General features: G+C 40.9%; 1 protein-coding gene across 10 annotated transcripts in view; it reads right to left on the minus strand.

The window, feature by feature from the left end:
- The window catches only part of CDIN1 (CDAN1 interacting nuclease 1), a 181,088-nt gene that overhangs the window by 76,869 nt on the left and 78,954 nt on the right, over nt 1-25,265 (minus strand). For 7 of the 10 annotated variants that reach the window (XM_054027936.1, XM_054027944.1, XM_054027945.1 and 4 more), the window contains 3 exons: nt 24,626-24,693; nt 10,592-10,657; nt 3,942-4,047 (listed from right to left, as the gene is read on the minus strand). In XM_054027936.1, the coding sequence (XP_053883911.1) occupies nt 3,942-4,047; nt 10,592-10,657; nt 24,626-24,693 (240 nt within the window). Of the gene's footprint in view, nt 1-864; nt 1,460-3,941; nt 4,048-10,060; nt 10,135-10,591; nt 10,658-24,625; nt 24,694-25,265 lie in introns of those variants that run through there. The other 3 variants (XM_054027941.1, XM_054027942.1, XM_054027943.1) reach the window with 3 other exon arrangements.

Raw genomic sequence — 25,265 nt, forward strand, 5'->3', positions numbered from 1 at the left:
TATAAAAGGGGGTGGAACAGGACAAAAGGGGCTGCCAGTAATGAGAAAAACCCTGCTTACCACCTGAGATGTCTGCTGAAACTAAGAAGCACTGTACCAGGGGAAAAAATTGGGCCCACACTAGGAAGGAGTCTAGTCTGTGAAAGAAGCTTATCTGAGGGTGAGATATTACCTGTAATCAGTTTCTTAATGTATAGGCTTAGACTTGCATGTTTTTGCTTTATTTTGCTTGGTGACTTACTTTGTTCTGTCTGTTATTACTTGAAACCACTTAAATCCTACTTTTAAACTTAATAAAATCACTTCTGTTTATTAATAAACCCAGAGAAAGTGATTAATACCTGGGAGAGCAAACAGCTGTGCATCTCTCTATCAGTGTAAAAGAGGGCAGACAATTTATGTATTTACCCTATATAAGCTTTATACAGAGTAAAACAGATTTACTTGGGGTTCAGGCTCCCAGAAAGGCTGAACACTGGGAAAGTCCCTGTTAACTGAGAAGCCCCTGGGCTGAGTGAATCTCAGTTTCAGTGAACTGCAGAGAGGCATGGCCCAACCTCTGGGTCTGTGCTGGAGCTGACTGGAGTGTCTAACTCAGCAAGATAGGAGTGGAGGGGCGCCTGTTCTGGCAGGAGGGTTGTTCTCAGTGATATCCCACCTCATCAAGTGACAGTCTCGAGGTGAGTCTCTGTAACCTAACAAGCCACAAGGGCTTTAAAGATTATTTTCATTTTACCATTATGATTATAGATGTAAACAGGTGATTTAATATCAGGCTTAACGTATTAATTAGAAATGAATGTCAATTTACATTTCAAAAGTGTAGATATTACTTTAAAAATACTTACAGGAAATTTGTTCTTATTTATTCATGTTCTCTTTTTACATATAAGCACAGGATTAGAGATTACATTTAGATTACAATTAAAGGGGAAAAAGAATTCATTGGAGGGAAGACTTGCTATTCATATTCAAACAGAGAAGAAGAAATGCTTCTCTCTCATTATGTGGAATTATCATTATTCTAATATCAGTGTCAAAGACGACATTTTGCTAGTGTCTTCTTCATATATAGTAAAGTTACTTCAGCTAATAACAGTGTCAAGTTTTCCCCTGGGACTCTCCAGAAATTGTATTACAGAGTCTAGAGATGCAGTATCCAGGCTTGCAAACGATGGAAAAAGTAAATTGTTATATTTGACTTTATATGTACTTGCATTAAGTCATCCACAGTACACATACTAATTATTATTTAATCTGTCTCTTGTTGATATCTATGTACTTGTTAGTGTACTGCAGTAGTGTCTACTAATGTGGCTATAACTGATTGTTACAGTCCTTACACAAAGTAACAATAGAGTCTGTCCAGTTTCTTTAATCAAGGTGGCATTACATTCTTACTTCACAGAATAATCAACCCTAGACTGGGTAATGGGACTTCTAGATTTCTTCAGATGAACTGAAAGTATAGCACAATGAAATATATTTACAGTAATTTTCAGTATTAGCATAATTTCAAGCTGAAACAAAGTAGTATTATTGTTAAAAAAGTCCAATCATCCTAATTTTGGCAACACAACCTTAAATGTACTTATTTTCCAACACAGTAAGAAATGTTGTTCTCACTATTTTTACTATGTCAAAATGAACAGGTACCTAGTTAAAATATACAAAACAAAACTAAAATACTATCTGTTGGTTGACTGGTCTAAGTAAAAGGGTGCTTCTGCAGGTGACATCAGACTCAAAGGGTAGAAATTATTCTGAAGAGTTTTGCTACACCCCAAAACTAAATAGGCCAGATGCCATGTACAGCACAAAAATAAATAATCATAGCAACTTCCTTTCTGTAATGGTATGTTTTATTGCAAAAGGCAAATTTAACTCATTATAGCTGCTAATGATGAGGACTGTTGTGAGGATAAAAGTGAAGGAAAACCAAGTACAGTAGCTCCTCACTTAAAGTCGTCTCGCTTAACGTTGTTTCGTTGTTACGTTGCTGATCAATTAGGGAGCATACTCATTTAAAGTTGTGCAATGCTTCATGTTGTTTGGCTGCCTGCTTTCTCTACAGCTGGCAGCCTCCCTACGGCCCCCCTCCCCTACCCAGTGCCTCCCGCCCACTGGCAGACTCTGCAGATCAGCACCTTCCCCCTCCTCTCCCGCCTCCTGCCCGCGGCAATCAGCTGGCTTGCGGCATTTTGGAGGCAGGAGGAAGGGGGGGAGGAGCGAGGACTCAGCGTGCAGGCTCCCCCTCCGTCCCCTGCCTCCTGAACGCGGCAAACCAGCTGGTTGCCCCAGGCAGGAGGGAGAGGGGAGGAGCGAGGACTTGGCGCGCAGGCTCCCCCTCCCTCCTGCTGGCGGCAATCAATCAGCTGGCTTCCGGAGTTCGGGAGGCAGGGGAGGGAGGGGGAGCCTGCGCACCGAGTCCTCGCTTCTCCCCGCTCCCTCCTGCCCCCTGAACGTTGCAAGCCAGATGATTGCCGCAGGCAGGGGTGGGGGGAGGAGAGAGGACGTGGCGCACCTCCCCCTTCCCTCTCCTGCCTCGGCAATCAGCTGGCTTGCAGTGTTAAGGAGGCAGGGCAGGGAGAGGTGAGCCTGCGTGCCGAGTTCTTGCTCCTCCCCCCTCCCTCCAAAACACTGCAAGCCAGCTGATTGCCGCCGGCAGGAGGCAGGGGAGGGAGTGGAGGTGTGCCGAGTCCTTGCTCCTCCTGCCTCCCCCCTGATCAGGGCAATCAGCTGGCTGCGGCGTTTTGGAAGCAGGAGGGAGGGGTAAGGAGCGAGGACTCGGTGCGCAGGCTCCCCCTCCCTCCCGAACGTGGCAAGCCAGCTGATTGCCCCAGCAGAAGAGAGAGGGGGGAGGAGCGAGGACTTGGCGCGCCTCCCCCCTCCCTCCCCTATGTGGCAATCAGCTGGCTTGTGGGGTTTAGAAGGGAGGGGAGGGAGGGGGGAGGAGCCAGGACGCAGCAAGTGAAGTAAAGAGGGAAGGAGGTGGGGGGGAGAAGAGGCGGGTAAGGGTGGGGACTTGGGGGAAGAAGTGGAGTGGGCGGGCTGAAGGTTGAACCGCCCCCCCCCTCTGGTGCTTGCAGAGTAGGGGAAGCTGCCCTGGACCCTAACCCCCCCTATTTATATTAATTCTTATGGGGAAATTGGATTCGCTTAACATCGTTTCACTTAAAGTTGCATTTTTCAAGAACGTAACTACAACATTAAGTGAGGAGTTACTGTTCCATACCAGTAAACTTAGGAGGAGTTACTGTACTACTTTTACTAAACATTCTTTAGGAGAAAATATCTTTTTATCCTAACAACATGTTGTCCCCTCCATCTAAAAATTTTGTGAAGCATAAAGTAATTGTTTTTCTCTAACACCCATGCAGCTATTTATTCCATCTTCTTTTCCTACTAAGAGTGTTATGCACTTCCTTATGAATACAAAGGAAAAAAGGGCCATAAACAGCAGTCATTGGACAATCTAATTCCTGATTTGGGAAGCCTGCTTGTAATACAATCTAGATGGAACTGGGTACACTGTAATCTGATATCTTGGCTGTCTTACAACTATTGAAAGTCTTCACAAATAGTATCGATAACATTTCCCTCTTTATCTTGGAGAAATTGAATTGAGATGCTTTGTTCCTCTTGCAAAACAGTTAACTACAATGTCTACTACGGTAATTATATCTCTAAGACAGAAATAAATGATTTTAAATGACAATCATTATGAGAATTTGAAACAACAGATATTTATGCATTTTACCTTGATTCAGGAACTTTGATTCCAAACTGCAATATGTTAGATTCCCAGTATACATTTGACTCACATGGTTTAATGAAAAAAACACAAATAAAAGCTACCACCATTTTTTCCAGCTACAGAAATTCTTATAAGCTTTTAACTTAGTACTCTTCATCTATGAAGAAAAATAATGGAAACCTACCTATTCCAGTAGCTCCAGAACTGGTCGTGCAGATAGGCCTGGTGACTACATTCATCACCAAATGAAGCTTTGCTTTCAATCCAGTGAATTATATGTCCTTCAACAGCTAGGGGGACAAAGCATTACTAATATAAAATGAATGCAAGCTCCGAAAATCTGACCATAACAAAGATTTGTAAAGTTCTACATTAGTCAAAGAAGCTACCATATGACTTATACTTGAGGCACAGCTGTATACTTGTAAACCATCTTTCAAACATTTGCAATGAATATTTTTTGAAACAAAAATCTTAGAACCAAACAGTAATGTTTACCTACAATTCTCTCAATTTAACTTTAATTACCGTGTGCTCCAAAATTCCTTTGAATGCACGTAAGCCAGTACAAACAGTTGCTCAATGAAAAAGGAGCCAGAATACTAAGGACAGAAGTACAGCTATACCCATTTCCCCCTTACTCTCCCTCTTAGGTGTCAGGAAAGGGGATGGAAACAACTGGCGAATGCAGAGGCATGTAGGTGAGCTACTGCAGCAGAAACTTTTCAGCACTGTATGTTGGGGTACGAGAGGGAGCAGACAAGCAACACAAACACCACGCAGTGTTGAAAATTATGAACCGTACATACATATATATTTCTCCCTTTTCTCTTTGGAGTCACCTTTGTGGGGATGTGTTCTGTGCTATCAATGTAGGAAGGATATGTCAAAGAAGTGACTTTTCCGTTTTTCTCCGAAGACACTGCGGTTCATGGTGTTTTCCAGGAGCAAACTTCCAAACCATGCGCCAGTCACCATGAGAGGCCCATCTCCTGCACAAACAAGGTTTCACTCCTGAGGTTGACCAATTTTTCCAGTGGGAAGTTATGCCCATATAAGATGAGCCGGTCTTCTTCCAGGTAACTTGGGACAATGCCATGAAGAGCTTTGAAGAGCTTTCTTTTGTAGAGTTTTTTATAGCACCTATGACTGTAGTGTCTAGCTTACTAGTGCCTGAGGAACAAAACATTAAGTTTGACTTTGGGCGATGTGTTCTCAGAAGTTTGTGCTGCAAAGCCAGACAGGCTCTTGTATTCTACATCAATTGTAGCATTTTAAAAAGTTTGCCTTTTTATATCTAAATAGAGAATCACAGTTAGCAAGTAAATATGCATTTCCATGGCCATCTCAAAGTCTGATAAGACAGGGAATTAGTTGTCTTCCTGCCAGCCATAGATGGGGAGTAAAAAAGGTGCTCTATACAGCTATTGGGATTCATAGAGGCAGTGAGGCGTACAGACAGACAGCAAATCCATGGACTCTTTTAACCAACCAAAGAGGTGATGTTACAGAGCTAGCAAGTTTTCCAAAGTACTTGCCTTTCCTAACCAACATTTCCTTTAGCCTTCCAATGTTTTAACTGCAGCCAGTTGCTCTTCATCACAGCCAGGATGCTGGATAGCTGGGAGATGGTGATGTTTGTGTTTGATATGAAAGAGATTAATAGCTAGATATCATTTTTTTGCTAGATTTTTAGTCAGTGCTGTTTCACAATCTTCTTAATAGGTTTAACAAGACTGGTGAGACGACAGATCCATGAAACTGAACGGATAAGAGCTTTAGAAGAGAAGGAGCTGGTGTTCATTGCAACTTTATGAGTGTGGCCTGACAGCACGTAATTAAGCCATCTCAGCGTAATCCTGCCAAGTCTCTGTGGTGGGACAGCAGACTATCATGGTTGAATGTATCAAATACTGTGGAGAGGTCCAGTTGTTTGAGCTTTGATGTATGGCTTTTGTCCATGGTCATCTATTGGTGCCACCAGCACCATCTCTGTTCTTGAAAACGGAGTGGGAGGAGTCCAGAATATTGAAAATATTTAGGTGGAGTGGAAGATATCCCTTTGGATCTTTTCAAAATGCTTTCTCATAAAAGAGTGATTACACAGTGGAGAAGAATGTTGTGTTGAGTGATTATACCTTAAATACAGAGTAAATGATGATAGATCTGTCTCATCAAAGCAGATGTTGATGATTTTGCTAGTAAGAGTCCTAGATGCTCGAAACACCAAGAAAGGCAAAAATCTGAGTCACAGATAATGGCTCAGTTCTCATATAGTGCTTCCATTTGTTCCTGATTTTTTCTGAAAAACACATTGACATATCGTTGAAAAGGGAGGTGCTAGATTCTGAAAATGTGTGGAATAACTCTTCTTGGTTAAGGTGGTGACTCACGAAGGGTCACTCAGCAACTGCTATTATGGAAGACATAGTGGGGTTGCTGGTTTGGTCAACAGGCCTAGTGGTCTGGGCCTGCTGCCACAGTCTCTCTTTTCACCTAGTGTGTCTGGGATTCCTGGATGGGGTTCAACTGGGTCAGCTTCTTTGTCGGTGAACCCCTGGCTCTGCCAGTCCCAGGGCTAGGTGTAGGGGAATCTGAGATGGATAGGGGAACCAAGATCCTCTGCTCTGCCCGGTTCAGGGCCCTGAAAGTATGACAGCATGGGCTGGCCTATGCTTGGTTCACCTCTAGTTCACCTTCCCTTGGGTCACTTGCTACCCCATCCAATGTCTCAGTTTGGGGTATGGCTGCTGTCATGTTACAGTCCTTTGCTCCAAACTCCCAGAGTCTCAGGGCTGATGAATGCAACCCTCTGGTGCCCCTGAACAGGATTCTCCCTGCCTCTACGGTGATATCTTGAAGGAGGAGGAAGAAAGATTCACAGTTAGACCTCCTCAGTAAGAGCTCTTTTTCTGCCTCTCTTAGGGAAGTGCTCCTGCTAGAAATGGCAGATTATGATGATCAACAGATAGCTCAGGCAGTAGTGCTATAAGGAGGGCTTTGGGATGTATGGCCACTAGAAGGCATTCATGAACAGAGGACTGTTCTCTCGGGATGGCCTTCACCTGAGTAGGGAGGGAAATAGACTTCTAGGATGGAGGCTGGCACAACGGATTAGACTGAAGAACTTGTAGATCTACAGGCGGAGGAGGCCTGGAATTACTTCAGGTCAAAGTTGCAGAAACTATCAGAAGCCTGAATCCCAAGAAAGGGGAAAATATTCATAGGCAGGAGTTATAGACCAAGCATCTCAGAGAGGTGATTAAGAAAAAGCAGAAAGCCTACAAGGAGTGGAAGATGGGAGGGATAAGCAAGGAAAGCTACCTTATTGAGGTCAGAACATGTAGGGATAAAGTGAGAAAGGCCAAAAGCCATGTAGAGTTGGACCTTGCAAAGGGCATTAAAACCAATAGTAAAAGGTTCTATAGCCATATAAAGAAGAAGAAAACAAAGAAAGAAGAAGTGGGACCGCTAAACACTGAGTATGGAGTGGAGGTTAAGGATAATCTAGGCGTGGCCCAATATCTAAACAAATACGTTGCCTCAATCTTTAATGAAGCTAATGAGGAGCTTAGGGATAATGGCAGGATGACAAATGGGAATGAGGATATGGAGGTAGATATTACCACATCCGAGGTAGAAGCCAAACTTAAACAGCTTAATGGGACTAAATCGAGGGACCCAGATAATCTTCATCCAAGCATATTAAAGGAACTGGCACATGAAATTGCAAGCCCATTAGCAAGAATTTTTAATGAATCAGTAAACTCAGGGGTTGTACCATATGACTGGAGAATTGCTAACGTAGCTCCTATTTGTAAGAAAGGGGAAAAAAGTGATCCCGGTAACTATAGGCCTGTTAGTTTGACATTTGTAGTATGCAAGGTCTTAGAAAATTTTTTGAAGGACAAAGTAGTTAAGGACATTGAGGTCAGTGGTAATTGGGAAAAAATACAACATGGTTTTACAAAAGGTAGATCATGCCAAACCAACCTGATCTCCTCCTTTGAGAAGTTAACAGATTTTTTAGACAAAGGAAACACAGTGGATCTAATTTACCTCAATTTCAGTAAGGCATCTGATACGGTTCCACATAGGGAATTATTAGTTAAATTGGAAAAGATGGGGATCAATATGAAAATTTAAAAGTGGATAAGGATATGGTTAAAGGGGAGACTACAAAGGGTCATACTGAAAGGTGAACTGTCAGGCTGGAGGGAGGTTACTAGTGGAGTTCCTCAGGGACTGGTTTTGGGACCCATCTTATTTAATCTTTTTATTACTGACCTTGGCACAAAAAGTGGGAATGTGCTAATAAAGTTTGCGGATGACACAAAGCTAGAAGGTATTGCCTATACAGAGAAGGACCGGGATGTCATACAGGAAGATCTGGATGACTTTGTAAACTGGAGTAATAGCAATAGGATGAAATTTAATAGTGAAAAGTGCAAGGTCATGCATTTAGGGATTAATAACAAGAATTTTTGTTATAAGCTGGGTACACATCAGTTGGAAGTAACAGAGGAGAAGAAGGACCTTGGAGTATTGGTTGATCACAGGATGACTATGAGCCGCCAATGTGATATGGCTGTGAAAAAAAGCTAATGCGGTCTTGTGATGTATCAGGCGAGGTATTTCTAATAGAGATAAGGAGGTGTTAGTACCGTTATCCTATTGGAAACCAGGAAGTGGGCAGGCACTGCTAAAGAACCTCCCCCCAGCCTAAGGGCCTGGAAACCAAATAATTCGGGGGGACAGCTAATGAGATAACAGGGACGGGAGTGAGGTCAAAGGGTCAAACAAAGGGAATCTGACGGGGACACCGAGCAGAGAACCCCAGACAGCGCCCACTGCTCCTCGAAGGCATCAAGGGAGCCAGTGGACGCCGCCCAGAGGAACTCTGCCTGGATGTGTGAGCAGATGGAGGATTGAAAATAGGCCCCATAGTCACAGGAGACCCATCGGCCAACCTCCTCTCCCTGGTTTTATAAATGGCCGTTTTAGCCAGGGCCAGGAGGAGGTTGACCACTTTGTGTCAGAGCGGGACACGAGGGTGAGGAAGTAAAGAGTGTGGAGCACGAGCGTGTATAGATGTTTCTTTGGCACGATCTGGTGTTAGTACCGTTATACAAGGCACTGGTGAGACCTCATCTGGAATACTGTGTGCAGTTCTGGTCTCCTATGTTTAAGAAGGATGAATTCGAACAGGTACAGAGAAGGGCTACTAGGATGATCGGAGTAATGGAAAACCTGTCTTATAAAAGGAAACTCAAAGAGCTTGGCTTGTTTAGCCTAACCAAAAGAAGGCTGAGGGGAGATATGATTGCTCTCTATAAATATATCAGAGGGATTAATACCAGGGAGGGAGAGGAATTATTTAAGCTGAGTACCAATGTGGACACAAGCATAAATGGGTATAAACTGGCCGTCAGAAAGTTTAGCCTTGAAATTAGACAAAGGTTTCTAACCCTCAGAGGAGTGAAGTTCTGGTACAGCCTCCCAAGGGGAGCAGTGGGGGCAAAAGACATATCTGGCTTCAAGACTAAGCTTGATAAATTCATGGAGAGGATGGTATGATGCGATAGCCTAATTTTGGCAATTAATTGATCTTTGACTATTAGCGGTAAATATGCCCAATGGCCTGTGATGGGATTTTAGATGAGGTGGGATCTGAGTTACTAGAGAGAATTCTTTCCTGGGTGTCTGGCTGGTGAGTCTTGCCCACATGCTCACGGTTTAGCTGATCACCATATTTGGGGTCGGGAAGGAATTTTCCTCCAGGTCAGACTGGCAGAGGCCCTGGAGGGTTTTCGCCTTTCTCTGCAGCATGGGGCCTGGGTTACTTGCTGGAGGATTCTCTGCACCTTGAAGTCTTTAAACCATGATTTGAGGTTCAATAGCTCAGACATAGGTTAGGGGTTTATTATAGGAATGGGTGGTTGAGATTCTGTGGCTTGCGTTGTGCAGGAGGTCAGACTAGACGATCATAATGGTCCTTAAAGTCTATGAGGTTTCTCTCCTCCCCCATGCCTCAGTGGCTGGAGCTCTTTTTATACTGCTCCTTTTCCCCAGGAGCATACTCAGCCATACCTGAGGGGCATAGCTTTCCTGGCCCAGTACTGCTGCAGCCTTTTCTCTGCCTCAGTGAGGAGTTTGTAGAACCCCATCACAGAGAAGACAAAATTCTTACTTTTTCCATCTAACAGCTGTTAAGTCTGAGAATTCCTTGTGTCTGACGAGCTAGATGCTTATATTACCCTCATCACCGGTAGGATGGGAATGCTAGAACTTACCTACATCTACCAGTTTTTCTCCATTGACAAAATTTTCTTCCTTCCTGATTCTTCTCTTTCAGGCTATTAAGGACCCATGGAGATCTGTGGGGGCAATGAGGAGGGTGTGGATGCCAAAATGAGGCAAATAATTGGTTTAACTGATTTGCTGGATCTTCCATTCCATGGCCTTTTGGTGGGGGGGCATTACCCAAAAGATGTTTTGGCGTTTGACTGGATCCATGAGTTTCTGGGGATAGACCATTATAAATGGTTCTGATCTCCGCCTCAGATGGTGGTCAGTTCAGGTTTGAGGTACAGGGACGTTACTTAAGCCCCCCACTTTCCAAAAAACACTTCTTACAGTTATTGAGTTACTACTGCAAATCCCTAAAAACAATATTTTATGATAATATTTTAATGTATAAAGTATAACATGCATAATAATATTTACAGTAATATTTTAAAATATAATCTAGTTTTTCCTGCCTTATCATTAAGTAATGTTAACATCTTAATATAAGCACAATAAATACTAATAGAAAAAACTTTAAGGACTTACCTACCGGCACTTCTAAAATAAAATCTGGTGTTTTGTCATAACCCTTTGCACGAAGCTGTTCTTCAGCTGCATAGAGAACAAATACTATTATTTATAATACTATTCTATTAACGAGACAGCAGTATAATTAATTTTCTTTTAAATAAAAGTGCAAGAATTACTAATGCAGTCATACATATCTTTCATATGTATGCAATGCTGTGTCAGATTAAATGAACCTTCTTAGCAAACCTGAAGCACGGATATAAAAATGCTTCTTTGTCGTCTCTGCATTTTTATGTCTTCATTATAAACATCATTAATTCAAGCTGTCATACAGTACTTTGTAACCGAAAAAATGTTCAAAATAAAGAAATATATTTGCTTATTGAAAGAAGTATCTCACATTAGAATTAACCTGAACAGCTTTCTACTAATGCCACAAATGTACATATTCTATAGTTGCTTTATTTTATATTGATGTCTGTCTAAAGTAATTATAAAACTTTATCTTCCAATTGGAAAGCTATAAAAGAAAAAAGAGAAGACACAGAGTTTTATTTCTCTTGCATTATGTAGAATTTGCCAAATTTTACAATTCAGTAGTACATAAATTTAAAAGTACATTGCCTTCAAGATTTAAGTCTGTTTGTAATTCTTTATCCTTTGTAAATACCAAAGCTTCTTTTAAGCAATATCTGACAATTTCCAGAACCATGACAGGGAGCAAGCAAGACTAAAAAAAGAAAAAATAGAAAAAAACATCAACCCATGCCTTAAAAAGAAAAAAAAAAAAACTTCAATACTTTCTAGTTGTTGTCCTTGACTTCTAGTGCCATTAGACTGGTATTTCTGAAACAACATTTCTCCATTAGATTTTGGAGTGACCTGGTCATTCAATTCCAGACATGGCTTTCTGTCTTCACCCAACCTCAACTAATTGCACAACCAAGTAACAAGGAAGGCTGTGTGGACTCTTAACATCTACTGGGCTGTTGACATTGTCATGCATCCCATTCGCCTTTCTGCATCACCTTTGATTAAAATTAATGGCCCATTCCCACGATTGGGTAGCTTATTTCCAATCCATTTATCAGCCTAGGACAGTGGTTTCATGGCAAATGTTCAGAACTCTGTTTTAGAACACTTTGTGCATATCCTGAAAGGTCAGCACTTTGAGCCGAAAGAACATTTTAATGACAAGAACAACGTTTAGATTTTTAAGGGTACATTTGTTAAAGGTTGTGAAAAATAAGAATCTGAAGTTAATTTTTCAGATGCTGAACTAGAAGTTACAGTAAAACCTCACTAATTTGCACCAAGACTAGGATATCCATTGGGGTAGTTATGAATTAGTGTGTAAGTGAACAACCAAAAGAACGGGGGAAATGCACTGCAAGATATACTTTATTCATTCGTTTTGACGTGTACTAAGAAGAGTACTCTAGTATATTGTAAAAAAAAGTGTTAATAATACAACACCGCACTATAGTGCCATATCAGCTATTAAGCCTTGGTAGAGAGCAAAAACCAGTTTTTTTTTTAACCCAGATATAAAATATATGGATGAGAGATGGGCAGATTAACAAAGCTCTACTTTATGTTAATCTCTGAAACCCATTGAGTCACACCATAACAACACGATAAATCAATATTCTGAAAATTTCTTCATCCTGACAGTAGTGAAGAATAGGATAACTGTTGCCTACTTCTAACTGCTGATTCTAATGTTTGAAAATAGTTAAATAAGAGGCTCGGATGCTTTGGTTAAAACTTCATTTATCTTAAAACCGCATTATTATTGAACAGATTTGACATTAACTAAAGAGAAAATAATATTAGACTGTATTTTAAGATGTATTTTAAAACTTCATATCTGCATGAAAAATAAAAAAGGCATCAATATGTTCTAAAACTATACAAAAACAAAACAAAAAACTGGAAACTGTGCTCACATTGCTAGTGTGGGTGAGTTTTATACAGGTCTGGTGGCCAGGGGAACACAGCTACCGCATGTATGAGGGAGGGTGGTGTTTCTTTTTGTTTCCCTGCTACCTTTTCCCCTGCCTCCCCATGTGGCTCAGTGGCAGGTTATCTCATGGCATCCAGGTAATGGAGCTTAACCCCCCACTCCTGCTGACACCGGACAACAGGCCCATGAGGGACCAACTGATTGGCTCTTGCCTGCCAAGGTGAAAGAAGGGGAATGGTTTGTTTGCTTTTGCTACTGGTGAGTAGCCATTTTTGGCTCTGTCATCTCACCGACCCACTATGTGAATTCTGGCTTTCAGCAGAGGTCCCTGGGCAGGTCTGAGGGTGCAGGAGGCGCAATGGTCGCACACCTGTCCTCAGGTTTGTAGAATCTCAGCCTTTGGTACCCAGTTGAAGTCTGCACTGGAACAGTCTACTGGGTATTCTGGGGAGTGGTTTTCCATTGGTTAAGGGTTTTTAATAATGTTTTGGCCTCCAAATTTAACCACTATGGCATCTATGTCTGATTGTTTTGGTCCAAATTAAATCTACATGCTCATCGAACCAAGGGAAAGCAGACAGGGAGAGTGAGGCTCTCTGCTCACTATGAGAGGGAACTCTTCCTCGGTTCTCTTCTTCCTCAAACTCAGGTTAGCACTGGAAGTGAAGTGAGTTACTGGTAATGGAGAGAAGGTTACGGCTCTTGTTGCAGGAAGGGGGGGAAGGTGAAGGAGAGACAGCAGAATCTGATTTTCTTGGCTCATCTCTCATAGCTTAGAAACATTAAGACAAGCATTCTGGGTTAGTGAATACCTGTGCCAAATGTTCTGAGCATTTTAGACTTCAATTAATCATCCTAAATACAAAAATAAATATACATCCAACTGGAGGAGTTATTCACAGAAACATCAGATCCAATTCCTCATTGTTTTCCTCTTTGTAACATTTTACTTTCAATTAGGGGTGTCAAGCAATTAAAAAAAATTAATTGTGCTGTTAATAAAAATACCATTTATTTAAATATGTTTGGATGTTTTCTACATATTCAAATATAATGATTTCAAATACAACACAGAATACAAAGTGTACAGTGCTCACTTTACATTTATTTTTATTATAATATTTGCACTGTAATAAACAAAAGAAATAGTCTAAAACAAGTACTGTAGTGCAATATCTTTATCATAAAAGTTGAACTTACAAATGCAGAATTACGTACAAAAAATAACTGCATTCAAAAATAAAACAATGTAAAACTTTAAAGCCTACTAGTCCAGTCAGTCCTACTTCTTGGTCAGCCAATCACTCTGAGAAACAAATTTGTTTACATTTAGAGGAGATAATGCTGTCTGCTTCTTGTTTACAATGTCACCTGAAAGTGAGAACAGGTGTTCTCATGGCACTGTTGTAGCCAGCGTCACAAGATATTTATGTGCCAGATGCGCTAAAGATTCGTATGTCCCTTCATGCTTCAACCACCATTCCAGCGGACATGTGTCCATGCTGATGATGGCATTTGCTCGATAATGATGCAAAGCAGCGTGGACTGACGCACGTTCATTTTCATCATCCCAATCAGATGCCACCAGCAGAAGGTTGATTTTCTTTTTTTGTGGTTCGGGTTCTGTAATTTCCGCATCGGAGTGTTGCTCTTTTAAGACTTCTGAAAACATGCACCACACGAATGTTTAGCATAACTGGCATGTAAATATGTTGCAGTGTTGGCTACAAAAATGACATGTGAACGCCTGTTCTTAAGCGGGCAGCATTATCTCCCATAAATGTAAACAAACTTATTTGTCTTGGCAATTGACTGAACAAGAAGTAGGACTGAGTGGACTTGTAGCCGCTAAAACTTTACATTGTTTTGTTTTTGAGTGCAGTTAGAAACAACAAAAACCTACATTTGTAAATTGCACTTTCACAATAAAGAGATTACACTACAGTACTTCTATGAGGTGAACTGAAAAATACTTTTTCTTTTATCATTTTTACAGTGCAAATATTTGTAATAAAAATAATAATATAGAGTATTGTACACTTTGTATTCTGTCATAATTTAAACCAATATATTTGAATATGTAGAAAAAAATCCAAAAAATATTTAATACATTTCAATTGGTATTCTATTTGTTTAACAGTGTGATTAAAACTGTGATTAATCGCGATTACTTTTTTTAATTGCGATTAATATTATTTCAGTTAATGGTATGAGTTAACTGCAATCGACAGCCCTACTTTCAATAGAAAATTCTGACTGAGAAACAGAAGGGCAGAGACCAAATTCTGTCTTTTATACTGCTGAGAACCTCATTAGCACTTCACAAATAACAAAAACACAGTATTTTATTTCAATAAATATATGTATGCCCACAAGGTTTCCAAACATAAAAAAGTAGAGTTATTTTTGAAGACAGGTATCTATAGTACATAGCACCAAACTTTGTAGGCTTCTGAGAGAACTGCATGGGAGCCTAAATACCAGCATTATTAGCACCATTTATCGGTACACTACTGTTTGAAATCTCAGAATCATTGAAATGTAGGACTGGAAGGGACCTCGATAGGTCATCGAGTCCAGTCCCCGGCACTGAGACAGGACTAAGTATTATCTAGACTAATCCCTAACAGGTGTTTGTCTAACCTGTTCTTAGCAACTTCCAGTGGCAGAGATTCCACAAGCTCCCTAAGTAATTTGTTCCAGTGCTTAATTACCCTTACCCACAATTGTTAAGGTTGGTTTAAAAAAGTATACTTGTAGCTTCATGCTGTTGTTGATTCATTTTTTGCTTTAAAACACAATTCATGAGGATAGAAATTTCCACACTGAGGAATTTTCAAGCTACTTTGTAAATGTAACTGCTTGAATGGGAACAAGATTGCTGACTAAACCTGACAGGAACTTGGGATTCCTGTTCTGAGGGAAATGCTGAAGTTCAAAAAAAAAAAAAAAAAAATCATTCTGCATACAAATGAAACCTTAACATTTCCCACAGAATGGGGAATTTTATTCCAAAATTTTATTTTGAAAAACAAAACAAAACATAAAACAATGGTGAGGCTCATTGAGCTGCCAAGAGACCTGGCAACCCTGCTTCTAGGCTCCCTGCTGAACTAACAGGAGCCTGGAAGCCCTGCCTCAAGCTGGGGCTCTCAGACGCCTCCTGGCTGCATAGGAGGAAGTCTGGAAGCAGGGCACAGAGCGGGGAGCCTAGAAGCCCAGGGCCACAAGGCTTCTTCCTTCATGACAGGGAGCCTAGAATCACTGAGAATCCTGGCCTGAGCTGGGGCTCCCAGCATGTCCAGACTCCTGACTTTGTGGCTGTCAATCAGGCAAGCCGCCGTGGAGGTGGGAAAGCAGGCAGAAAACCAGGCAGATTTCCTGTGAAGATTTTCTGGTTTCTATCCAAAGATTTGACAAAATCAACATATTCCTGCAAAATGTTTTGATTTCATAGAATCAGCATTTTCCAACAGAAAAATGTTCGATCTGAAAATTTCTGACCAGGGCTGACTTTTGAGATACCGGAAAAGTGTCTTGAGGTTGCTGAGATGGACAAATGCAATCCCTTCTCTATTTGTGTTTTCAAACGCAGTCAGTCGTGATTCTGAAGAGATGGAGGAACTTTGAGTTATAACCTGCAAATTGGGCCCTTATCTTTCTTGGTTGGTGAAGTTCAGCTGGAAGGTACTGGGTCCTTTTTTGAGAAGTTGATCAGTGCATCCCTTTACATAAAGGTAAAATGCCATAATCTCTGAAAGCAATAGTTAGGCCTCTGCACAAGAAACCATCTCTTGATGTGGACACTCTCACCAAATAATACCATCTCAAACCAAATTTTTTGATGGAGGATTGAGACAAAGCAACTGCAGTAATATCCAGACCTCCGATTTCCTTAATTCCCATCACTCTGGCTTAAATCTTGAAGATGTTATGGAGGCTATGCTGCCTGAAGATCAAATGTTTTTTTATCAATTATTTTAGATCCATCAGCTCTGTTTTTACACTCTTGACCACAATGTATTGTAGATTTGTCTATGGACTCTTATGGGTAGACAGAGCTGCTTTTTAGAGGTTCTATTGGTCTCTTTCTGAGAAATCTTCAACGGTAATGCTGTGTGACTGACCATTTGCCACAAAGGCACTCTCAGACAGTACAACACTAAGTTCTGTTCTGCCATCCATCTGTTCAATATATATATGTCTCTGTTTAGAGAGATAGTGAGGCAGACTTGGCCATGGTGCTTTTAGATATCCAACTTCGTTTTTAATTCAGACACGGATGGTGAGGCCCAGTAACTTTCTCCATATCCAATACTGGGTCCTGAATGAATTACTTGGGTGAGCCTCAATTCACAGATGACTGACATAATGGTTGTAGTTTGGGGAAGTAACCTGAAGACATGATGAAGAATAGATCAGTACTCCCAAATGAGGTAGTATGCCCATCATTTGTAACTCAGGTTCACAAACTGGGATTCATTGTCTTCTACTGCTTCTGGATCCTCCGGAGACTTCAGAGGCACTTTTTCCACACTGTGCTTTGTAACAATTTTTTCTGGGCATAGATCAATGTCTATGTTTGTGTTGCCTGGAGATTGTATGAATGTAATACCATCCACACGTGGCTGAACCCAAAGACCACTTGGAAACTTCAGCTAGTGCAGGTGTTTGCTCACTTATTAAAACCTGTATAGATCAAAGGCAGGATATTACAAAAGTATTCCTTAGTGTACAGTTGCTTCCAGTTTGTTTCTGGGTGAACTTTAGGATGTCGGTTTTGACCTATAGGTCTCTGCTCCAGGAAGCTGATCTACCCTGGCCCCACTATAATTTAGATCAATGTATGGTCTCTAAGGAACTATATGCCAGTGGAGGATCACTATAGTTCTAGGATCAGTATAGCCTTGTCTAGTCCTCCCCACCATGCCCATATCTTCCCTGATACATCCACTGTGTCAGGGATGTGATGCTGATGCAGGAAACAGCTTTGCTGGCTTTATGTAGGTTTGGGAATTCACTGCTGGGGAGAGTACACCAACAGCGGAATTCTCTGCTGGTCATTTGTGCTAAGAATGGGGTTTCTTTGTGCCCCAAGGTTTAAAAGGAAGGGAACTGGTGACTGGGCAATGTAAGTCATGGGTCATCATCTCTGGAACTCATTCCCACTCATGGTCTAACAAAGCCCGAATTCATTGAGCTTTAGGGCAAACTGCAAGGCTTGTATATTTTCCTAGGATTTTTCTGAAGGTGTGGAAAGAGACGGAAGGGAAGGGGAAAGATTTTATTTTGGATGGATTGAATATGCTCTTCTTGTGGATACTGATCAAATGTGTTTTCAGAACATCAAAGCCTAGAACTTGAGACAGACACATTTAATACATTGAAAGAAAAAATACTTAACACATCTTAATTCTTAAGTAAGCTTATATAAATACAGTACTTCAGTATATTTTAAATATATACCATAAATTAAATTTCCTTTATTTATGAAGGAATGAGACAATCCCTTCTAGAATTGCTAAAATTTTGTATTTGACAGCACAAATTACATACAGCTTATTTTTATTTTTTAAAGGGTAACCTGAAGTCTATCGTAGGTAATGATTCATTAAAAATTAAGTCTGATTTGTGTACTACAGAAGCTTATACAAGGCCACAAAAGTGACAATCACTTGGGTTGAAGGATCCTTTAGTCAGTCATCTAGTTCATCCCCTTGTATCATGCCAGGATTTATTTCATTAAACATACTTGATAGATGAGTGTCAGGTCTAGCCTTGAATTTTTCAGTGAAGGTGATTCCACAGCCTTCCCAGGCAGATTGTTCCTGTACTTAACTGTTCCTATAATTATGAATTTTTTCTAGTATTTAACTTCATCTTCCCAACTGCAGCTTAAGCCTATTACTACTAGTTCTGCCTTTAATTCAATAGTAGGAATAACTGGCCACTGACATTTTCATAGCATCCCCTTTTACATATGTAAATAGTTATTCCTGCCCTCCAACATCTTTACTCTAAACTGAAAAGGTCCATTACTCTGACCTCTCCTCTGTGTCATATTTTCAAATACTTAATGATTTATTATTCTCTTAAATTTTTCAAGTTTGTTCAAGATGTCAAAAATACTAACCTGTGTGTAGTAGGTGCTATACAGTGGGTAATTACAAGCCCCTCCCCCCAAAAAGAGGAGGTTATGTTAAAGCATTTATTGTTAAAGACAACAACAACAACCCCTTTAACTGTATATTTTAAATTTTTTTTAGGGTGTGTGTATAAGGGGTCACCCGACCTCAATGGACTCAGGGAAGGAGTGAGAGTCTTTTAAGGACAGTACTTGGAAGGGATCTGTCCTTGTGCTCACAAGAGTGTCCCTTACTCTCATGGGAAGCCCTGGAGAAGAGTCTTTGGGCTTAGACACTGAGGGCTCCGCTTCTTAAGCATGTGCTTAGAAGGGCGCTGTTCATTTGGTTAGGCCAATGTACAGCGGTCTTTTTGGCCTAGATCAGAGAGGGGCTTCATAGCCTTCTCCATTAAGTATTTTTTAAGGCAAAAGGTCACAAGCTTTGCGAGTACTCTGTGGAACAGAGCGACAAATGCTGCACTTTGCTGAAATGTGTGTCTCATCCAGACAGTAGCGGCAGCGTTGGTTTGTTCAAGTTTGATGGAGCAGTATCTAGGGCAGACAATATAGTTTTTGAAGCCCAGGAGTCTGGGCATAGTTCCTGACCATGGGGAGGGAATTCCCGATCCAAGGAAACAAACTAGACTAATTACACTAAGACTAACTGAACTAAGTTAAAGAATAACTATTTACAATCTTACAGGTTTACTGAAAGGCTGAAGCAAGAGAGGACACTGGATTCTGACTCAGACTATGCAGCTGTAAGAAAGAGCTGATAGGGCACTGACCTGCACTGCTTCTTTTACTCTCACTTGGGAGCAACGAGGAGGCCAACAAACAGTGCTTGTTAAAATCTCTGGACTCATGCGCATGTTGAACATGCATACCCATATGTGGAATACACAAAGGGACCAACACTTGAAAAAGAAGTGTATTTTTTAAAAAATTCAGAAACTTAGGAAATTTATCATTAAGTTCTCTGCACCAACTTTAACATTGCACCATATTCTTCCCCACCATCTTTAGGTGGGAGACCTTCATGAGATGTCACAAAACTCAAGTCTATCTTGAATTAATTAATAATGAATGTATTAAATTAATTAGTAATGAATTAATTCCCACTATTTGGTGTTTAATTGTACACTGATATCATCTGTGCCCACCATTTCAGTGGGTCCACACAGTATTATGGGGAAAAGGGCAGTAGGGAGATGCAATGATCAAATCTCTTCTCTGTATCGGAAAGGTACCGGGGGATTTGAGGCTTGAAACGTGTTCTTAGTATCTGGAACCTGCACAAGATACATGATTTAGAGAGAAAAGCAGCATCCTGCCCGTGCAACATGCAGGACCCAGATGGATTAAGCAGAAGAGCAGGAGATGCACTGTATGCATCTTGTGACTTGCAGGTACATATGACTTGATGAGTGACTGGAGGGAAAATAGTGGGGCAGGAAAAAGCTGGCAGCTGCATGCCTAAGTAAAGCCACATGCAGATATATGGGTCAGTGACCAATGTGTAGAGTGGACAAGATGAAGGTAGATCTCTGGACTTTATGTGCAGGTCAAAATGACAAATAGGAGAGAATCAGTGGCATTTGAAGCCCCTAAATAAGGTTAAGATTTTGTCATGGGTATTTTTAGTAAAAGTCAGAGACAGGTCGCAGGCAATAAACAAAAATTCTGGAAGCCCCATGACCTGTCCCTGACTTTTACTAAAAATACATGGGGGGGAGTGGGAGGGCTAACAGTTGGAGCCCTGCCGAGGGATGATCATTGTGCACCTCTCCAGCCCCTTCTTCTGCAGCGGGGGCAGACAGCTTCTCCAGCCCTGCCACTCTGGCAGGGGCTGAAGCCAAAAAAGTCATGGAGGTCCATTAAGAATCTGTGACCTCCGTGACAAAATAATATCCCGACCCATAAACAATAGAGCATATTAGGTCTGTGGAAGATGTAGGAGAATGTTGTCTCTGATTCATATTTGAAAGGTAAGTTGAGATGTATAGTCTCTGGCCTACTGGAAGAGGACTGGTTGGGTATAGAGTCAAGGTATATTGTCTCAACATTAATCCCCTTAATGACAATTTTTGTTTCTTGTTTTTTTTAAGCAGAAAAATATTTTTGTAAGCTCATAACCCAATAATGCGTGAACAGATTAAAACTGTATTTTATAATTTATGCTCATGAGTCACAAGCTCTGTTGGTAGAATTTATAACCTGCATGAAACCCTGACTGTGATTCTTCCCCCCAAAAAAGGTAGATAAAATATTGGTTGCAAAATTTTTTTTTACAAAAATTGTCTGTTTCAGAGGTCATGAAACTTTTTGACCAATTTTGCCATTATGTAGATATGTGTTTGTGCCTTATTTTCCCTATAAGTCATATAGTTTAACTGACAGAGCACTGGTGATTAGGAAATCTTAAATTTGTATTTCCACCTCTGCTACTGCCACTTGACACTTCACACTCATATAGCCTTTTACAGGCTATACCCATTTTACAGACAGGAAAAGACCTATTTTGTGACTAATTTAGTGGGCTGGGAATCAAGATATGGATTATTATCCTGTTTCTGACACGGATTTACTATGTGACATGTTATTTTGTAGGGCTGAGGACTGACTTATAATAAATGCATTATTCTAACTCCACAGTAGTTGAAGTGACTCTATATTAATTGTTTCACTTGGTTTGCTTACAATAATCCTATTTATATAACCAAGAAAATCCCAAGAAAGTATGTGCCTTTTTTGTGACAGCATAGCATTATCCAGTTTATCAATTTAAAATGATCAAGTCCTTCTCTTTAATAACTACTGTCTGGCCAGTAATCCTTTGGCTTTATATTTGTATATAATGACTTAATCTTATTTTACTGATTTCAGTTCATTGTTTAATATGCCAATATTGTGTTGTATTTTAATTATTTCTCAAATGTTCGTGATTCCTTCACCTATTCTGCTCATCCATGAATATACACAACCCATATACTTTCCATTTCACCCTCCAAATTGTTAATACAAATACTTAATAATATTGGACTTGCTTGCCTATTGGTACCACCAAACAGGTTAAAAATATCAGTATATGTCTTTAAGTCATTCAAGAGAAATGTTGCAAAAAAATGGAAGTGTCACTAAAATGATAATTTACTTAAGAGTCTTATAACAAAAAGCAGCTTTATACACAAGTCTGAAAAGTAGCACCATCTTGTCTTTTACATAAAACTGGAAACAGCTAACATCCTGGAAATACAGTACCCAATATAATCTAAAATAGTGTATTTTCCCCCAGTACTTCTTGACTCTGTCAAGTATGAACAACTTTTTTTCCATACCCTGTCTTTAATATCACTTGTAAGATGTTTTTGTTATTATTATTACTACAGTAATTACAAGCCAGAGCCAAAAAAATAGTACTGAGCTTTTCCAGACCTGAACCACTAAGTTCCTATGTTTGATTTAAAAAAAAAATGTTCTAAGTTTTATGTTCCACTAGAATCATGTAACCCACATTTCTTTAATTTCCCTAGGTTTATGTTATATGAAACCATACTACATGGCTTACAAAAATTGATACACTATGTCCTAAGAAATTCCTTTATCTACTAAAATTGTTATCCTATCACTGAAAGAAACTAAGTCTGGCACGACTTGCTTTTGGATAAATTCATAATACTTACTATTTATCACTTAAGCTATTTTCTGTTCCTTTTTGTAAAAGTTAGGACATTATTTGTTCAATAGAGGTGTTAGTTTTAGGTGAAACTAATATGTGTGTTGTATTATCTTTCTACATAAGAAATCTCTTTGAAGAATACAACAGTTTACTATAGTACTAGGTTGCAGCTGTCTTATTTTGATATAATCTCACCACAGAAGGATTTCAAGGTATAAAAACTATAAAGGATAGTTACCTGCTCCGTAACTGGCATTCTTCGAGATGTGTTGCTCCAGTCTATTCCACAGTAGGTGTGTGTGCTTGTCACGTGCACTGGTGCATAGGGTGGGAGAAGACAGAGTACCCTTGCACCGGCAGGTGAAAAGCCGATATGGTTGTGAGGTGCATCCTGACCGAGGCCGGTGCCAGATCGTGGGTCCTAAGGGACAAAAGGTAGTCCAGGGCGAACTGGATAGGAGCGGTGGAGGGGGGAAACTCCTCACTCGCTCACCCATCTGGTAAATCTGGACCACTTCACCACGTACGTCCGACACGTGGACCGCTTCCTGCTTTCCAGGAGGACCCGCCTAACCTGCTCCGAACACCTGTTCTCCTCCTCATTTAGCCACGGAGCAGCCACGCTGTCAGGTGGAGCGTGGCCAGGTTGGGATGGAGGAGGCGTCCCCCGTCTTGGGAGAGGAGGTCCAGGCGGAGCAGTAGCACCCTCGGGGGGGCCACCAAGAGGCGTTGTAAGGGCCCATACCAGTGCTGGCGGGTCCACACAGGGGCTATGAGAATGACCCTCGCCTTGTCCACCTTTACCTTCTCCAGGACCTTGGCGATGAGGGGGAGCAGGGGGAAGGCATATAGGAGCTGGCCCGACCAGCTCATGAGGAATGCGTCGGAGATCGCGCCTTCCCTCACCCCTCCCCTGAAGCAGAACTGAGGGCAACGCCGGTTCTGGCGGGTTGCAAACAGGTCGATCTGGGGAGCTCCCCACTCTAGGAAGATCCGGTGGGCGACCTCCGAGTGGAGCGACTACTCGTACTGTGGGGAGAAGATCCTGCTGAGGCGGTCCGCTTGCGTATTGTGTACACCCGGGAGGTGAGCAGCCCTCAGGGAGATATCGTGGGCTATACAGAATTCCCATAAGGCCAGGGCTTCCCGGCATAGGGCTAGGGAACAAGTACCACCTTGCTTGTTGATATAGTACATGGCGGCGGTGTTGTCCGTGAGGACTCTGACTACCCTGCCATGGAGATTCGTGAGAAACACCATACACGCCTACAGATCTTGCACCAGTTGCTAATATGAGTCTCACTCAGGCAGCGAAGACACACAACATGGGGGTCGCTCCTGGGCATAGAACGGCGACAGGAGTCGCACGACTTGAAGCCTGGGGTGCAGGGCATGCCCCGAGCCCAAGCTAACACTGAGAACAATGCGACAAACGGTACCGCTAGAGAAGAAGGGCTGCAGTGAAGCTGAAGCGCTAAGTTCCAACTACCTTCACTGGCAGCAAGAAGGAACTGAGGGTGGGGGGAGCCCATGGCTCCCCTTATAGAGCGATATACAGGCACCACTCCAGGGGTCGCCGCGGGGCTCCCCGGCTACAGATACTGCTAAGGGAAAAACTTCCGGCACCAGTGCACGTGGCAAGCACACACACCTACTGCGGAATACACAGGAGCAATCACTCGAAGAAGAATTTATTATCACGGTAAGAGAAATAATTCTTTAAATGCTAATTTAATTTCACTGTAATTAATGTTAATTACTGTACCATGTTTAAAACTTTTTAATAGATAGAAAATTAAATCATCCTCTAATATCAAAGTGAACATTTTCTAAAATAAATTCTTAAATGACTTTAAAGATATGGAATGTGGAAAGATTCAGTGCATTAGTTCAAAAATATCAGAAACTTCACTTACAGATAAACAAGTGAATTTTTCTAGCAGATCTTTAATACATAAAGCATTTTGCAGCTAATATTTCTTATCCTTCCTTCTAAGTTTCATACGGCCTAGATTATGGCTAATATCTCATGACACCAAAAGTAATACCGCAGCAGATATTAAAGCATTTTTTTCAGCTACTTATTCCATAAAATATTAATTGCACGCCTGTGCATGTGCTGTATATATAGGGTATTCGGTAACTGAGTTCCTGCTCAGTTCTAAATCAATAAAAGATAACATGTACAGCATCAATCATTTTTTACTCTTCCTTTACATAATACAGCATGTGTTGAGGTCTCTTTTTTCCCCTTAAGTAAACAGTCACTGAGATTCTTACCTAAGAAAGAGAGATTTTTCTCCAGCAGCATTTCTCGCAGCAGGACTTCATGCTCATGCCCAATAGCACTGATGGATTTAAGTTAAGGAAAAAGTACTATATGTTTGGAATGAAACTAAATTCAGAACACTGTTACAACTAGAATATGATGCCCCACATCTTAAGTACTTAGTGCTTTTTAAAAATCAGGGCCCTTTATGGTGTGTCAAGTTTGGTACCCAAAAACTGAGGTACCCAAAATCACCCGCTACTTTGGAAAATTTATACCAGTCTTTAAGTAAAAATAAAATAAAAAAAAAAACACCTCACACAAATGAGAAAAGGCAGGTATCACCATGATCAACTTTCTTCAATATACCCAAGAATAGTATTTATCTTGCTTTCATTTTCTTCTCCAAAAGAGCAAAGTGTGAGACTAAAATGAGTGCCTTTATAGCTGGAAATTTTGGGTCTGATCTTCGGCTTTGTACTCAAGACTCTCACTGAAGTCAATGGGAGTTTTGCCTAAGTACATAAACCACAATAAATTGGATAACAATAAAATAATTTAAGATTTTGTTCTTTAAATACTGAAACTTCTTACACAAAGATATACTCTGAAGCCATCTGATGTATCTCACTGTATCAAAACAGCCTTTTA

This window comes from Malaclemys terrapin, chromosome 4 (genome assembly GCF_027887155.1).
Source record: "Malaclemys terrapin pileata isolate rMalTer1 chromosome 4, rMalTer1.hap1, whole genome shotgun sequence".
NCBI classification, from domain to species: Eukaryota; Metazoa; Chordata; order Testudines; family Emydidae; genus Malaclemys; species Malaclemys terrapin.